Source organism: Vidua macroura, chromosome 3 (assembly GCF_024509145.1).
Source record: "Vidua macroura isolate BioBank_ID:100142 chromosome 3, ASM2450914v1, whole genome shotgun sequence".
NCBI classification, from domain to species: domain Eukaryota; kingdom Metazoa; phylum Chordata; class Aves; order Passeriformes; family Viduidae; genus Vidua; species Vidua macroura.
The window spans coordinates 44,214,644-44,231,690 of NC_071573.1; the positions used below are offsets into that span (position 1 = coordinate 44,214,644).

Genomic DNA, 17,047 nt, shown 5'->3' on the forward strand with positions numbered 1-17,047 from the left:
TTCACTGTCAGGGACAGAAGGCCAGAGCAAAACCTGCACTGCCACCCTTTACTACTATCATTTATGTAAAGCGGGCCAGGCACGGGGTAGGGCGGTGACCTTTGCAGGGAAAGCAGGTCACCAAGCCCCGGGCTGGCACTGGCAGAAGCAGGGTAGGGCTCTCCCCTCCCCACCGCGCCACCCGCAGGCCGCAGCGCCGGCCCTTTCCCGGGGCCCGGCCCGGCGCCGCCGCTCCGGCCATTGCTGCCGCCGTCTCCGTTAACGCTGCCCGCGCGCGCCGCGTCACGGCCGGCTCGCGGGCCGGGCCCGGGCTGCCGCACGCCGCCCAGCGGGACTGCCGCCACAGCCATGGAGGGAGGGAAAAAGCGCCAGGATAAAGACACGGTGAGCGGCCGCCAGGGCGAGGGGCGGCTCCGGGGGGCTGAGCTGGCCGAGGTTGGGGCACCGCCGGGAGCGGGGGCAGTGGCCCCGGCGCGGGGGAGTGTGATGCCCGATTGAGGCGGGGGTGCCGGTCCGGGCCTGTCTGCGGCGCTTCAGTTGGGAGGGAAGGATGGGGCGTGGAGAAGGTGGGTTAAAAGGTGCGTGTGATTTTGTGAAAATTGGTATCAGGAATACAGTTCCCTCTTGGTTAGCGCCCGGTTTGGGATAGCTCGTGCTCTTTCTGCTTGGTCAGGTGTGATGTCCACTCGTGCCCTGCAGCTGGCGTGTTGGCTTAGGCACTGGGAGGCCGAGCTGCTGTGATGGTAACGAGAAGGGGCGTTCTTCCTTTGGTGGGGCAGTCTCTCCAACTCGGGGTGCTGCTCTAAACTAGAAACCGTGCCCTCTTCTGAAAGAATAAACACGAATTCTTTTTTGTTTAACAATTCAAACCTGTTGGTTGTTAAAATAGACTTACTAACAAAGAGAATTTCATTTAAATAGCAAAAGCTTTTTTTCTCTTGGCATACTTCCTTCCATATGTCCAATGTTAAGCCAATGTACTTGAGTTGAGTAGCCTTAGAACAGGCGTTTTTTGGTCAAGTGCTCAAATACAGTCACTTCTTGAACTTCTGAGAGTTTTAGTCACAGAAGGTGCAAATATTTTACAGAAACTTAATTGCAACATTGTGCTAAAACTTGGGGGTTTACTGTGGATTTTATACAGTGATACACAGAAGCTGGTTTATTTACTAGCCATGTCTATAGCGAAATCAAGGTTTTTGGTTGCCTCATTAGTAAATGCAATGAGTTCTTGCAAGTGATTATGAAAACTCCTGTCACTAATAATAGCAGGTAAACTTTTAAGTATTACCATTGTTAGAAGTTGTGTGCTATAGACATGAATTTTTTTCCATCATTAATGTAAGAGGTTGAAGGTAGTGTGGCTCAAGCTGAACCATGTCAGCAAAGAATCACTGTTTGGACTGCACCTTTTTTCACAAGTTCATTGCTACTCACATGGATGGGGATGCTCATTTGAAGACCTCAGATGCATGTTCTGTTAGGTGAGGAGTGATGAGCATGTCAGGGTGGTAGTCTTTTGAGATCTGAGTTTGCAGTTAGTAGATAATGAGTGTCCACAGGCTAAGTGCAAATGTGCTTGGTCCTTGTGATTTAGAGTAAGTGCTATTCAGAGTTCAACAAACACCAGCAGACAATTTGCACTAAGGCTGCCACCATCACTGCTTTTAAGGAACTAGAGGACACTTTTAGGTAATGTCCACAGTTGTTGATAGAACGAATGTGCAAGCGATTTCATAGAGAGGAAACTGCATTTCTTCCCAGATTCTTAAATCTCCTCAGATGGAAAGAGCTGTGAGCCCCTGAGTAGCACATCTAAAATAATTCTCATTAGACTTTTATATTATCCATAAGTGATTTTTTCCCTGTACTTCTTAACATAAGCCTTGCATTGTGATGTTATTTCACCTTTGAGTTCTTTTCTGCTCTCCTGAAAAGGAACTCATGAATGTCTCTCAATGTTAGGTTCTAGCAGTAGTCAGAAGTGGAGCTGAGACTGAAGAGTCAGTGAAACTTGGAAGTGGTTTGTTAGGAAGTAGCTGGTATAGAAGTCTGTGGCATTTGTTAGGATCTCATTGGTTCCTTGTGCTTTTCTGTCTCTGTTACTATTTTACAGTTCTATTTTAAGCCACCTTGGTGGACAGCAGGTGACATTTTTTTGCAACATCAGACTTGTTTCTTGCATTCATAGAGGCACAAGTTTTGTTATGTGTGTTGAAGAGGTAGAGTACACAGCTAGATGGGGAGAAAATGTGATCTTCAGAGATCTGGGTTTAAGTTCCAAGCAAAATTACAAAGTTTTGCATATTGCAGCTTACTTTTTCCTATTTTTAATGAGCAAATTAAATCATCATTACATAAGCTACTATTTGAGTAACAAGGAATAAGGACAAGCAAAATGAAGTAGTAAATGAACCAAGTCTGTATTTTGGGTATTGTATAGGCTATTTGAATGAGAAGCTTGAACTTGTGGCTAACAGTCTTGGATGGGTACGTTAATATCTGTGTATTTTTCCTTGGAAAAGCGAGTGGTTTCAGGGTGGTAATATGGTGTATCTGATCGACGAGTTTAAATGCAAAGTTCAGTTGGATTTTGCTGAAAAAGAATTTAAAATTGAGTGGAAGTCAACCACTTCTCCTATTTTGGGCAAAACAGCCAGAAGACACTAACCGGCTTCTAGCTTTCTGTGGTTTTTGTTAACATATTCCTAGACTAATTGTTGGGTTTTTTTTTTTTTTTCTCTTAGCTGTACACCATAAAGTATTATTTAATTTCTTTAAATTCTAAAATATTGACATGTGATGTGGATATTTTCTTATTATTTTGTACAGTCAAAAGGAAAAAAAATACCTCAGGATGCTTCAGGCACGGCTCCAACAGAAGGAAAGGCAAAGCCAAAAAGCCATAACACATACAGACTGGAGCCACGTACTAAAGTTCAGGATGGTTTAGTAAGAGACAAAGCTCAAGTGATACTAACGGTATAGTATTATTTAAATTAATTGTCTCATTGCAAAAGCAGCTTGTCACACAGAAGTATTTATGGAACAGTGAATATTGCATAAACTTAAACACGCATAAATCTCTGCAGTCTTTTGAGTTTTGGCACATGAATGTAATGCGAATGTACTCGGTTTTGCAAAGTGCAGAAGGGCCTCTGCAAGGTCACTGCTGAGCATGTGCTTTTTGAGTGGAGCTGAGGCTTCATAAACTCCTGTGCTTTTTTAAGTCAAATTGAGATACAGCACAGTTCAAAGTACCATAATCCACAAAATGCCCAGTTAGCAAAAGATCATGACATCAAATTTGTGTACTTTTATTAATTCTGCTAATATCACAGGACCTGCATAAAATTACTTGGTATCCTTGGCAGTCAGACTAGTATGTACACAAATTAAGCCAAAATTAAAGAAAACAATTTGTTGAGATAATCCAAAGTTGTTAGTGGTATTTTGAACAGTTATTATCAGATCTTTTAAATTCTGCTGTCTGGAAGACATCTCTTGGGTATTTGGAACAGATATTTGCAGCACTGTTTTCCAGTAAACTGAGCTCAAATAATGGAGAAGAATACACTCCTGATTGTTAAATGGAGATTGGCTGGGCATGTGTGTCACCTTTAAAAAAACAGAGAAAACATTTCCGAGTAGAAGCGGTTCATCCTTTGCTGTTTGAGACCATCATCTGTACTGACTGTTCAATTCATTAGTTCTTCTCATGTTCTTGTAATGAAAATGACTGTAAAGGGTGTTTTTTGCAAAAGACTACTAGGATGAAAACTAAGATCTTTCAAAATTGTTTTTGATAGAATAAACTACAAGAAGCCACATATGACGGAGCTTCTAGTCCCTTCTTGTGTGCTTCAATCTCAGAAGAAATATTAAATGCTGTGAAGGAATTGGACTGTGACCGTTATAAGTATGTGGTATCAGTGCTAATTGTGGAAAAGGCAAATCAGGCAATGATTGTAAGCAAACATATTATTTGTTACACCTTTTGAAAATTAAAAACAACTTTTAGAACTGTGTGTTATCTCCTAGGTGTTCTTTCACTTTCACTTTCAACCTTAAACAAGCTTAACTTGTTTGAGGTGGTCCTGAAGCTTTTACCTCCTTTATGGGTAATAGTATCCCAGGTGACAATTCAAGGTGCTGCTGTGATTCTGCCTAACTCTCTGAAGGTTGTTGTCTTCATGTGTTCAGTAAGTGGTAAACATTCTCAACTGCACTTTCCTGTCACCCACTTGTTTCCACTGCCTGCTGTGCCAGTACAACTCCATGAGTTCAGCTAATTTTGTTTTTCTTTGTCCAGTGTACTTGGATCTCCATTTGGATTCTCACATTCCACACAAAATGCTATGCAGTTGTAGTGTGGGGTGTCATGGAACAGAAGGGTGGCAAGGAAAGGGATGGTAACTACAGCTGCCACCAGACATGCTCCTGGGACTTCAAATTAACACCAGTCATCTGAACTTGGAACACCTAAAATAAAAGGATTCTAGATTTTGCTGTGTTGGTGTATAAATTTAGTATTCCAACTAGCTTAGAGCTCCCATTGGCATTCAGAATGCTTTATATGTCTAGTAGAGTGTCAAAGAATGCTTCTGCTTTGGAGTGTTTATCATCAGTTCTTAAAACCTGATTGAAACCAGCCTGTGTTTAGTGAGTTGCATGAAACAACGTTTGAAGGGTTCAGCTTCAGTACCAAATCCAGTTTGTGAGGTGCCTGCATCTATCTGCTTTTTTGGTGCCATCTCACAGTACACTGCCTCTTAAGGGGTGCTTTGACTGAGGAGCTGTAGGTGCAAACAGATTAGTGAAGTGGTCCAAGTTAACGTTTTTCTCCCAAGGAATATGTTTATTCCTGTCATTAATTCACACAGTTTAGCTTAGAAAACAATTTTATCAAAAAGGCTGAGAGCCCAATAAATTTACAGCTAGGCTGGAGTAAGCTGGAGGTGAAGGAGTGGGGGATGTGACTTCTTGGTTGTATGTGTTCCCAAAACTGCTGTCTATTCACACTGACATTCAATTGCTTTTGAAGAGGTGCTCTTACTGTATGTTAAATTGTAACAAGTGAACACAAGAGATAATTGGGGTTTTGATGCTGAGATTTTTGGATCTATCTGTGTGGGAGCTTTACTATGAAGCAGGAACACGTATTTAACATCGAATAGGAATTGTTAATTTTATTCAACTTTTGCATTGTTGTTAATAGTTGTAACTCTCCTAATAAGATTAAATAGTGTGTAGATAATGCTGGGTGTTCTTTAAAAATAAATAGTAAAACTGCTGAATATAGGTTCACTTGTAACTTTTTCTCTTTTATGCCTTTAGGTTGCCAGCAGATGCCTCTGGGATGCTCAGAGAGACACTTGGGTTTCAGCTAAATGTGAAACTGATACATTTATTGCACTGGCTTTGGTAATGGCTTGTTATTACGACTAAACTGAAATCACAGCTGCATTTGTGCATCACAATGCACAGTATATTTGAAAAATTTCAAAACATCATTATTTTGGTATTCATTTTTGTCCTGTTGCTGTTGGCACATTCAAACTGACATACAGTTGAGATTATCTTGCTCGGTTTTTCTCTGTTTATAAACAAAAAAACCAAACAAAACTGCTTTGGAAATGCTTATGGTTGACTACATATGGGCTTCATCTGTTGTAATGCTCTGTTGGGGAAGTGGTAGCAGCTGGTGTAAGACCAAACATTGCAAAATTTTGAATGTTGCTTGTCTGCTGAGTGCCTAGGACTGCTGACCAATACTTATATGCAGTTGCAGGTATCAGTTTTCTTAAAAGCATGTTTTTTGTAAGAAAAAGCAGTATTCATTTTTCATTGATGATGCTGAAGTTGGTATCTGATAAAATGCTAGTCTGCCTAGAAACTTGGCTGGGAGGGAAGCTGTGTTTTGCAGTCCTAGAAACTTGTGCAAATTTCTAGCTGTTTGCCTTGAATGAAGTGTAAGATCAGTTATTAGGTTCCCTGGGTAACCTTTGGTTAAGTATTGCCTAGGGTCTGGTTGGTGGACAAAGACTGAACTGAGCAAGTTAGGTCACTTTGGTCTAGGGGCTTCTGGTGGCAGTGGCAGGAGGATGATGGGATCAATCACAAGGCTATTGAGAATTAGTCCGTAACAAGCAAGGGCAGCACCGACTGTATTTTTTAAAATGAGACTCGCAGATCTGTGAAGTGTGTAGACGTCAGCTTTTGGATATGCCGTGCGTGGAAATCTAGCGCTGGTGCCTTTGGCACATCCGTTCTATTGTTGGGAGCTGAAAACAAACGCGGACGGGGCGGCGGTGCTTCCCAACGCCCCGTGGCCAGCTTGGGTCTGAGCCCCTTTGGAGCCGCGGCCGGGCAAACCTCGAGGGGCGGTGAGCAGCCCGGGCCGCATGTGGGCGCAGGGGAGTGACTGGCCGGGGGCAGTGCCGGGGTTGGGGCGCGGCCGTGCGCTTTGTTCGCTGGCACGGGGCCACGCGCGCCCACGCGGCCCGGTTGCGTGTGGGCGGGCGCGCGGGCCGCCCCGGTCCCCGGGGCGAGGATCGTTCCCATGGCGTGTAGGGAGGGCTGCGCTTCAGCTCCGCCCGCGCGTACCGGCGGGACCGGCGCCGGGAGGCGGCGCGGCCCGGCGCGCAGCGGGCTCGGCGCGACCGTGCAGTGGCGGGGAGCGGCCGCACGCGCCCGCCCTCCGTCGCAGGGGCGAGCGCGCTCGTGGCGGCTCCTCCGAGTGCGCCCCCCGCCCCCCGAACCCCCCTCCTGCGGGGGCTGATGGTTCACAAACGTAGCTCGTCCCCGGCTGACGTTCCCGGAGACGGGAGCCTGCCGGAGCGGAGCGGAGCAGCCCGGCCCTGCTGGGTGCCAGCTCCCGCGCTCGGCGCTGACCACCCCGCCGGGGGGATGCTGCCCCTCCGTCCCGCGCTGCTGCCCAAGCGCTACCGCGGCGGCTCGGCTCCGCGCTCGCGGCCGGGCCGCGCGGCCGCCCGAGCGGCGGCGGCAGGAGGAGGAGAAGGGCGCAGCGGCGGCACCGGCGGCGACGGATCCCCCGCGCTGGTCCCGCGGGGCGGCGCTGGGTCGGTGCGGGTGCCGGTCCGGCGGCGCGGGCCGGGGTCGCCGCGGGCTGCCCGGAGGGAGGCGGAGCAGGAGCCGCCGCGCCCGTGCGGGCGCTGGCCGTTAGGGGCCGCTGCCGCTCCCCGCAGGGCGCGGGGGGGCGGGGCCGGCGGGCGCGGCGCGAGGCCCGGTCGCGCGGCGGCGGCAGCGTCGCGCCTGTTGGCCCAGCCGGCGGCGGCCATGGCGGCCGTGCTGTCCCCGCGCCTCTGCGACAGCGACCCGGCCACGCCCGGCGCGCAGTCCCTCAAGGTGAGAGCGGGTGGCGGCGGCCGCGGAGCTGTGGTGCAACAGCCGCCTCGGCGGGAGGCCTCGCGCGGCCCCCGCGCCTGGGCGCCCTGACCCGCGTCTCTCACCCGACCCGCGCGCCCCGGGCTCACCTCACGCCGGCTGTGAGAGCCGGGCGGCGGCGGGCGGCCTCCCGCGCCCTGGGCCGAACTTCGAGTGCGGGTCTGTGGCTGGGTGCTCGGGGCCGTTCTCCTTCCCAAAAGTCCCTCGACGTCTTCCCGGGGGCGGTTGAGTCCTCACCACGGCAGCGCCGCAGCCGGGAAAGTTTGGATCCGGCCGCGGGCAGTTCCGCTTTGGCCCTGCCGGCTGCTTCCCCGCATCCCGGGCACCCGCGGGCAGTTGTGGTGCCAAAGACTCCCGGCGCAGATCGGCAGTCGCCCTTTGGAACACGTCTCGGGTAGTTCAGGCTTCTCAATCGCTTAATAAAGCAGCATTACGTCGATCTTACAGTGACAGACGTACCAGAAGTTTGTAACGTCACCATGTTTTGTAAGGGCTAACAAGCTTTTTACAGTAACATGCGTTTTCAGGGAGAAAGGGGCTTTTTTGGACAATGTTTGATTTTTCATGTAAAGAGAGCCACGGAGCTATCCCTTTTCTGGTTTTGAACAGTAAAGGTGATTGAGCAGCATTGTGCCTTTAGATTGCATATGTTTTCACTTCATATACTAAGTTGTCTGCAACAAACTGAACTTGTGTGATTGAATTTCGTGACATTGTAAGCACTGAGGGAAGCAAGTATGGAAATGGAGAGCACTGATCTCTCTATGTTATGGATACTCATACTTTTTAACAGTACCGGGTATGAAAATTACAAAGTGAAAGGAGAAACTGATTTCAGGAGCTTCCACCAAATTGTCAGGTTGAGATCTTTTAATGACGTTTTGAAGTCTCTTGGAAGTTTTGATATACCAAAGGGTTGCTTTTGCCCTGTTCAGGTGTTTGTCTAGCAGTTAAAAAGATTTGGAGTCCATTAATATTCTTGTGGGAAGTAGAAATTAACTACTGATGAGATAGCTGTGTCACAAAATAATGCAATATTGTTTTGATTGGGGGCTGCTGCTTCATTCGTCTGAGTTCACACAGGGTATTCTCAGTAATACTAAGAAGTGACATTACTGGTAATGTGAGTGGAGATACTGCATGCTGCTTTTTTTTAAGGATGGCTGCACTAAGAAAACTTAGTTTCATTAAATTTTGCTTTTCAGTTTTTATTACTGTGTGAAAGACATTCTTGCTCCTTAAGGAGGAAGAAAACTATTTGTAAAAAAATTGCAGAAAAGAAGAAATAAGCCAAAAATCCAGGAGACAAAGGCTTTTTGTCTATGGCCTGTCTTGATTATAACATTGTGAAATGTTGCATAGTAAAAATAATGTATTTTTGTTTGCTGAAATATTTTAAATTGATACTTCAAGTCATATATTAACTAAAACATACTAGAATGAAAGACATCAGCAAAAGTAGACCTAATAATCATTGTTGTCATTTTTAAATAAGTAAGTATAGGTGAGCTTGATCCATTTATTTCTGACAGGTTAATTCCTCTTGCTTACTTTTCGCAGAAGTTAGGAAATTGATTCTGTCACTCTGCTTCACTTTAGAAATTCAATTACTTAAAGAACTGTTTCGTTCTTCAGTCAACTACTGATCATCGTAGGCAATTCACCTAAAGATTTCTGCTTTCTGTATCTCAATTATGATCAGACAGGATTGGTCACTAAATGCTTTGCGATTGTTGATGATGCAGGTAGGAGTTGCACAGCATTATGGGACAACAAAGCAGTGAAAAACTCAACATCAACTGAGTCACTGTCTTTTAGATTTTACAGAACTCTTTGTTTTGCTTTGGCCTTTTTTTCCTCCTCTTCATTCTTTATTCCCTTTATTGATCTTTATTCCCTATATTGATCACATGAAATCTGAATAGTGACACCTGTCTGAATGTTCCCTTGTAAGAGCCTTGTTCTCTTCTTTATCTATTGTAATTCCAAGTTGGGTTATTTCTTCCATATATTTTTTCATCTCAAGACACAAGTCTTTGCTACTTGCTTATAATTATATTTTTTGTAAACTGTATACTGTTCCATTTATTTTAACTGTATACCTATAAGCTGTATAGCTATAAACTCCTGTGTTGCTTTCAGTAGTATTTTCCCTGATTTTATAAGCATCAGCTTTCAACAAGGAATTGGGGTTTTTGTTTTGCACTTGCTTTTGGTGTGGAGAGCTAGTCTGATCAAGTGCTAGAAGTAGTTTACATCAGGAATTATGAACTTGGTGGTCAGAGCTACAGCTCTGTCTATTCAGAATTCTACCTATGCCACAAGTGAGAAGCTGCCCAATTCTCCTACTGGGCTACCATGTGCCATGCAGATAGTTTATAACAAAAAATAATTTGTTATGTGGACTGTCCAGTGAGATGTGTAAAACTGTCATAGAATGGCTTAGCAGGCCAAGTATATTTAAATTGTGGATTGCCTTGCAATGTTTTTGGTGTTTTACATTATCTTCGGAGTAGTCTCCTTTTTTTTTTTATATTTATTTTCATTTCAGGATGACGCAGAAGAAAATTCCAATGATGGCAGCCAGCCATCCAAAAGACGGCGCATGGGCTCAGGGGACAGTTCTCGGAGCTGTGAAACTTCCAGTCAAGACCTTGGGTAATACTGTTTTTTATAATTCCCACTCTTATTATTGCAAGTGTGACTTTATTGTTCAGCATGTATTAGCTCTTTTTTTCATTACTTTTGTATTCTTCATACATCTTTCTAAATTGAAGCGATGTCCTATAAATAGCTAGATGTCTATTGTTCCCCGCGTATTTTAAGGCATTTTATTTTAGAGTGCCACAAAAAGCGTTGCATCTGATTTACAATCAGAACCACAGTTTATGTGTTTTTAAGACATTACATACTTGAATGAATTTTGACTCTGTAGTAGTTGCTTTTCCTGGTGTCCTCTCCATTACAATGGCTGTCAGTTTCTTTGGATTCTGTCCCTTAGCATGTTGATAAATGGTGCTTTAGAGAAATATGTGTGAGGTTGGGTATAACAAAGTGACTTTTGAAATGTTAACAGGATGCAGTGTTTTAAAGTGGTTGTCCAACTTTGTAGTTACTGTTCATTGATACATAAATAGGAATTGAATTTCTAGAGATGTAAATAGTATTGTTAAGGATTGTTTTGATTTGTTGTAACATTGTTCATATGTTTAGGTATAGTTATTTTCCTGCTGAAAATTTGATAGAATACAAATGGCCACCTGATGAAACAGGAGAATACTATATGCTTCAGGAGCAAGTCAGTGAATATTTGGGTGTGACTTCCTTTAAAAGAAAATATCCAGGTATTTATTTTTAAAGTTTTTCTTCCAAAAGCTTGTGTTCCTAAACAGTTTGGATGTAGTCTGTGCTTCTTTGGTTATAGGATGAGCAACTGTTAAAAAAAAAGTCCCAGGAAAAGCAGAACTGGATTGTACTTGTGCTTCATATTTTCATTACTGGAAATATAATGGATCCACTGGTTTTCAAAGTAATATAAGACTTTGTAGTATTGCCACTGAAAATTTGCAAACTTTGCAAAAGAGGGTTAGATCAGCAAATACCAAATAGTATTATTGAGGGTTAGATCATCAGTTGAAAACTGATGTCAATTTTATTTTTAGTGATTTGTTGATGATTTCTTACTATATAACTGGGTCTCTGTGTTCTCTTTCCTGAATTGTGGCAACATTCCTGCACTGTGGAAAAATATTAAAGAAGATGTTTGTGAAAGTTCTAGTATTTGAGTCTCTGTTATTCAGAATTGTCAAATCTGGCTCATTTGTTGGGGAAATTATTTTTAAAAGTCGTGGTAAAATTAAAAATACTGCACTTTCAGTGCCTGGTAAAATTTTCTGCATCTGAACTTATACATCAGGTTTCCTTAGTTTTTCTATAAATCATAACTATAGGCAGGGTCTTGACCTACTGTAGATCAAGAAAATTTACCATGTTGTTACATTGTTTGTTAAATTTAAAATTAATTTATAAAATTGTCATGTTTCTTGGAAAAGCAGTATAATACAGGCTCTAGCTGCCTGGAAACAAAACTGTTAAAATACTTTGACAGTGTTTGTAGGGGAGTTTCAGTTACTGCACACATTTTTATTTCTTTTTTTTTTTTTTTTTTTTTTTTTTTTTTTGTTTGTTTGTTTGTTTGTTTGTTTTTTTGAGATTTAGAAAGGCGAGATTTATCTCACAAAGAGAAACTCTACCTCAGAGAACTAAATGTTATCACAGAGACTCAATGCACACTAGGTAAGAAAACAAACTGTTATACTTCTTAGTACAGTATGAAAACTATGGGACTCTGAAAATGGGAGTTCAGTTTGGTAGAGAAGAATTGCATCCCTCTCAACTGGAAATATAAACTCTGAAATTAAAACTGGTTTATTATTAGCTTAGAAAATTGGCCATGATGTATCAGTATTCCAGATTTATTATTAACATACATATTTTGGATCTATTCCGATTACTTAGAGGGGATTTTGCTATATTCTAAATTAACTTGTAGAACCTTTTCCTCTTAGAAAAGAGATCACCATAATTATGTGGTCTCATATATATACATTATATGTACATATGTGCATGGTGGTATATATGTTCAGGGTGTCTTTATATATGTTACTCTTATTTTTCTGCATTGCAATGGAGGCCAGCAAACATCAGTGCGTATTAAATAGTTCAGCTTCTATGTTAGAAATTAGAAGAGTGTATTTTAAGACACTTGAATATATGCATTATATACATTGATGTAATTTCTGAGGCTTATGTTGAAAGGGTTTTTTTCTTACTCTTCTGATATATGTGATTTGGACGTGTTAGAGTTTAAATTATGCTGCCATGTTTTTTTTTTTTTTTCTGTGTATCATGGGTCTGTAAAAATGTAATGTCATTTTATATGCTAACAATCTTTAGTGTACCACCTTTATTTCTCACCTGCAAGCTGTCTATTTTCTTTTAACTTAACTGTGCATAAGAGAACTGTATCTAAGTTTTGTATGTAAAGGTAAAATGTTACGTTCTGCCTCATATATCCAACAGAGATGTCTGCTACCTACCCCCATTTTTAAAATTGCAGTTATAGTCAGTAGTAGGTAGTTATGTCAGGTAGTGACATAAATCATTCCATGCTGTTGTCTGTTTCTGGAGATTAGTTCTGTTTGAACCTTCAGGGGAGGATATCTGCATTGTAGCTGGAAACTGAGGCATTCTGACTTCTGAACTTGAAATGCTTAATTTGAAGTCAGGAGTCTCTGTGCAGTTTGCTGCTCTGAATTACTCTTCTAATGATTCTTCCCTGATTTGTATAGAGACTTTATGTAAACCTCCTAATTTCGGTAAAGGTTCTGCAGGGTAATGAAACTTCAGCAATGGAAACTGAAACTAACAGTACAGGGGGTCCCATCTAGAACAGAAGTTCTGCCTCACCATTGAGTTTAAGTAGGTGATTGAGTCAGTGTGAAGGGGTTTGTAGCTGTAAGTAATGTCAGGAGCCTTGGGTACAAGCAAACTCCTAGTCAGCCATGAAAGCTAAATGGCACAAGTTCACTGCTACTTGAGAAGGAAAAGCATTGTGCACAGCAGGTTGTTTTCTTTAGCTACTCAAAAACTTTGAGTTGGTCATTGTGAGATATAAATAACCTACCCTTATTTTTGCCAGATAGTATCATTATTGCTTTATTTATTTTAGGTCTAACAGCTTTGCGTAGTGATGAAGTAATTGATCTTATGATTAAAGAATACCCTGCCAAACATGCTGAGTATTCTGTTATACTGCAAGAGAAAGAACGGCAGCGAATAACAGATCATTACAAAGAGTATTCTGTAAGTAATTACCACTTAAGTGAACCAAATCTGTAATAGGAGTGTGAGAAAAGGTTATTCTTGAACTGATTGTGAAATGTATGTGAATTAATATAATTGTTTTTATTCCAGCAAATGCAGCAGCAGAACACACAGAAAGTAGAAGCCAGTAAAGTTCCAGAATATATTAAAAAAGCTGCCAAGAAAGCTGCAGAATTCAACAGCAATTTAAACCGAGAGCGGATGGAAGAAAGAAGAGCCTATTTTGATTTACAAACACATGTAGGCAGATTTAAATTTCTTACCAGTTGTGAGGAAGGAGCTCCTTGCTTGTTTTAGTGTAGTTGGTTTTGTTATCATTTTAACTATTTTCGGGGGGGTGATTAATGGGTAATACTGCTAAAAATAATAATCTCAAATATATTTAAACTGCAGACTTTTTAAACTTGAAAATACTTATCTCAGGAAGCTCTAAAAATCTGTTTAATTTTGTTATCATGTCTTTATTCTGACAGTAGTCGCATAAAACTAAGACCGTTGTTTATTCATATAAATGGGTAATTCGTCTTTTGAATACTTCCAAAATTTTGCCTGACAATACCTGAAGTAAAAAAGAAAACTATTTTACACCTAGAAGTGTGCTGCCTGTCAATATTATGGCCTTGTTTTTTGTTAGGTGTTATGTTATATTTTTATTGCATATGTTACATGTCCCTGTGCTTGATTTAAAAGATATTATCTGGCATTTTGAAGCAGTGCTGTTCTGCTTCTATAAAGGCTATAAAGCAGAAATTTTCTGTGCAAATTGTTATGTGGCAAACAATTATGGAAAGTTCTCATTTTCCTGGTATTGACCATGTTAGAGACAAGGTGGTGGATAGTTACTTAGATTTCCTTCTAAGAGAAGGAAAGCTTATTATGTAAGCTTCTTCTTTCCATTGTATTCTGTATTTATATTATTAATGGATTTTTTTTTATAGTACAGTCTAGTTTTAGAATTAGATGGGACACATTCTTACTACTCTAAAGCAATATGGAGCAACAGTGATAATTCTTGCTAAAGATGCCAATCACAAAGGTTAATGTTTACTGTTTCAATTGCTAGATTCTAATTTCAATATTATTTTTCATAGTGTACTATTTAAAGGGATTTTACCTAATCTTTGTTCAATCCTCTAGATACTTAGGGATTGGACTTAATCCATGATACTGTTTTGGGATCTCTTAGAATTTTAGTGCGTTCTTGTGGGAGAACTCAGGTAGCTGTTCCAATTCAGTAAAACTGGCAAGTTAAAAAATACTCGGAGGAGTATTTGGTCAGGAAGGCTCAACTGTTTGTATGTGAAACAAAAATGTCATTGTTTTATATTAAACAATGCAGATTATCCAGGTGCCTCAAGGAAAATACAAAGTCTTGCCTACAGAGAGAACAAAGGTTAGTCCTTATCCAGTGGCTCTCATACCCGGCCAGTTCCAGGAGTACTACAAAAGGTATTTTAAAAGCATTCCAACTGCCAATTCTGTTGCACTGATCTCTTTTGTCTACATCTAGCAGGTGGAAAGCATTTCACTGTCTTTGCTTTAAGGTTTCAAATTAATTTTAGTTTTAGACACTTGATAGTCTTCAAAGATGCACAGTGTGACAGCTTGTGTCAAGAAAACAGTACTGACTGCAAGAGCACTGTTTCTGCTGATGTATTGCAGTGCCTGAGATTTGGCCTGCTCAGATATTTACCATGGTAAAAAGGGACATTGATTTCACTCCTGCCACCCTCCTGTTTACTTACCATCTGCCTCTGCACATGTGCTAAAATTAATGCTTTTGTATCAAACTGTTGTTATGCTGGCTTGTGATCACATGTCTTCTGTATCACAGTCTTGCTGTTCTATTTTGAATTTTTAGAAACTCTCTAAAAGAAGTTTGGTCTTGTGGTTTAAGTTTGATGTTGGATTTGTAAGTGAGAGAGAAAGGCATTGCAAGCTGGACTTTTGTATTTCATGAAAAATGTGTTACTTGACTGTTGACATAAATTTAAGATTTTACTAGCAGCATGCTACTGTTGAACAAATCTGTACAGATTTGAAGATTTGCTGAAGTCTTACTATTGTACAATAGAGATGGTATTCATGCTATATGTGCTTGGTTTTCTGTAGAGAAACTCTTTGTCTGCATGTGCCTTGCTCCTTCCCGTGTGTGTTTATACAGCCCACCCCAAATTTGCATGTTACAGGATGTTCCTGAAGGACTTCAATTTTATTAAATCAATTGAATTTAAATTACTTCATATTATGTTTATTTTGCACTTGTAAGCTGCTAGTGAAATTGCTTTTCCATCTCAGTGAAGGACATGGCCTTTGATAATATGCAGCAAAATGGTATCCTGTTCCTTACAGTGGTTGTCCTCAGCAATAAGAGGACTTCCACTTTTTTTTTAGTCTTTAAGGGTGGAAAGAAAAAGGGTACATTATGGGTATCTGGCTATAAGCAGTGAGATCACACCTTTACATTCATCTGAAATTACATTTTCTTGTTTTCTTGCATTTTTTCGTGCTAAAGAATCAGCCATACAGCTGTATTGTTTACTTTGCTTTGGACATGTTTGTGTGCCCTGGGTTAGAATTGCACACATGTTATAGGGCACTGGACATTGATAAACAAAGTGTATGGTCTGTTGGGCATAGTAACATGGATTGGTTAAAACTTTGCAAATACACCTGTGTTCCATGAATATCTGCTCTACCAAGAAGACAGGTATTATGCATGGCATCACATTTGGGAGGAGAAATTAGTATGTTTCTTTTGCTTTCAGAACTGCATGTTTTTATGCGCCTTCCTGAAAAAAAAGAGACTTTAATAAGAAAGTCCCTTTGTACTGTGTGGCTTAATACTTACACATAAAGTACACATGAATGAACGAATTTTATTTATTTAACTTCAGATACTCTCCAGATGAACTGCGTTACTTGCCGTTAAACACAGCTCTTTATGAACCTCCTTTGGATCCGGAGCTGCTTACACTGGACAGTGATGGAGATTCAGATGATGCAGAGGAAGGGCAAGGTGATGAAAAAAGGAAAACCAAAGGCAATTCGGTGAGAAAAATTGAAAGTATTCTTGAACAAAAAAATCCTTTTTCATGACTTTTGTTGGTTTAATTAGTTTCTTAGAATCTTTTAACATTTGCAAAATGAAGGGAAGACCTTTTTGAGTACTTATGTTTATTTCATAACATTGCTCTCCATTACATTCTGGTTTTGGTCCATTTTCAGAGTAAATTGAACAAATATTTGACATTTCAGGTTTTTTCTTGCTTTTTAAAAATTTTCTTTTGTTTGTTTTATTTTGTTTAAAGAAATTTTGAAGAAACTTCCCAATGCAGCTCTTTATTATAGCCTTTTTCCCAAGGGGAAGTTGCTGGCATTTCTGAGGAGAATGAATATTATAGTTCAGGTCACAGTATAGGTTGCTGTTTGAAATCCCACAGAATCTGTCCCCAAAGTAAAGGTGTTGATAACCTCATAACTTTTTTTTTTTTTTTGTGATGTGGAAACAGCAAGTATTCAGTATAGAAACAGTAATTTCATTCCAGTTTAAAAAGAAGGTAAAAAGCACTGTGGTTTTTTTTTACTTTACAATACATCTTTTAAAAGATATTTATGTTCTCTCCACTTATGCAAATGTAAAATTAACTGCTAGCTGAAACTTAAGGGAAACTTTCACATACTTGTATAGTAAAGTACCTTGATAGTACTTTAAATGCTCAAGAGCAAGCTGAGATTCAATTAGCTGAGTACA

General features: G+C 41.1%; 3 protein-coding genes and 1 long non-coding RNA gene across 7 annotated transcripts in view; 3 read left to right on the top strand and 1 right to left on the bottom strand.

The window, feature by feature from the left end:
- ERMARD (ER membrane associated RNA degradation) overlaps window positions 1-7,916 on the bottom strand; it is a 24,256-nt gene extending 16,340 nt beyond the window's left edge. The window contains exon 1 of the mRNA XM_053974505.1: window positions 7,497-7,916. The gene's annotated coding sequence lies outside the window, so the exon portion shown is untranslated. The remainder of the gene's footprint in view (window positions 1-7,496) is intronic.
- On the top strand, window positions 243-5,513 carry DYNLT2 (dynein light chain Tctex-type 2). Its single transcript, XM_053974503.1, has 4 exons — window positions 243-384; window positions 2,833-2,982; window positions 3,810-3,968; window positions 5,338-5,513. The coding sequence occupies exons 1-4, from the start codon at window positions 349-351 to the stop codon at window positions 5,446-5,448; spliced, it is 456 nt and encodes a 151-aa protein (XP_053830478.1). The 5' UTR covers window positions 243-348; the 3' UTR covers window positions 5,449-5,513.
- LOC128805665 (uncharacterized) lies at window positions 3,978-5,297 on the top strand. Its single transcript, XR_008436512.1, has 2 exons — window positions 3,978-4,202; window positions 4,313-5,297. It is a non-coding gene; the product is annotated as an uncharacterized LOC128805665 (long non-coding RNA).
- Window positions 6,781-17,047, top strand: part of PHF10 (PHD finger protein 10) — an 18,986-nt gene continuing 8,719 nt past the window's right edge. For 2 of the 4 annotated variants that reach the window (XM_053974496.1, XM_053974498.1), the window contains exons 1-8: window positions 7,272-7,368; window positions 9,959-10,065; window positions 10,621-10,751; window positions 11,620-11,703; window positions 13,139-13,272; window positions 13,384-13,533; window positions 14,633-14,742; window positions 16,191-16,344. In XM_053974496.1, coding sequence (XP_053830471.1) covers window positions 7,300-7,368; window positions 9,959-10,065; window positions 10,621-10,751; window positions 11,620-11,703; window positions 13,139-13,272; window positions 13,384-13,533; window positions 14,633-14,742; window positions 16,191-16,344 — 939 coding nt within the window. In that variant the 5' untranslated portion in view covers window positions 7,272-7,299. Of the gene's footprint in view, window positions 7,369-9,958; window positions 10,066-10,620; window positions 10,752-11,619; window positions 11,704-13,138; window positions 13,273-13,383; window positions 13,534-14,632; window positions 14,743-16,190; window positions 16,345-17,047 lie in introns of all 4 variants that reach the window. The other 2 variants (XM_053974494.1, XM_053974497.1) reach the window with 2 other exon arrangements.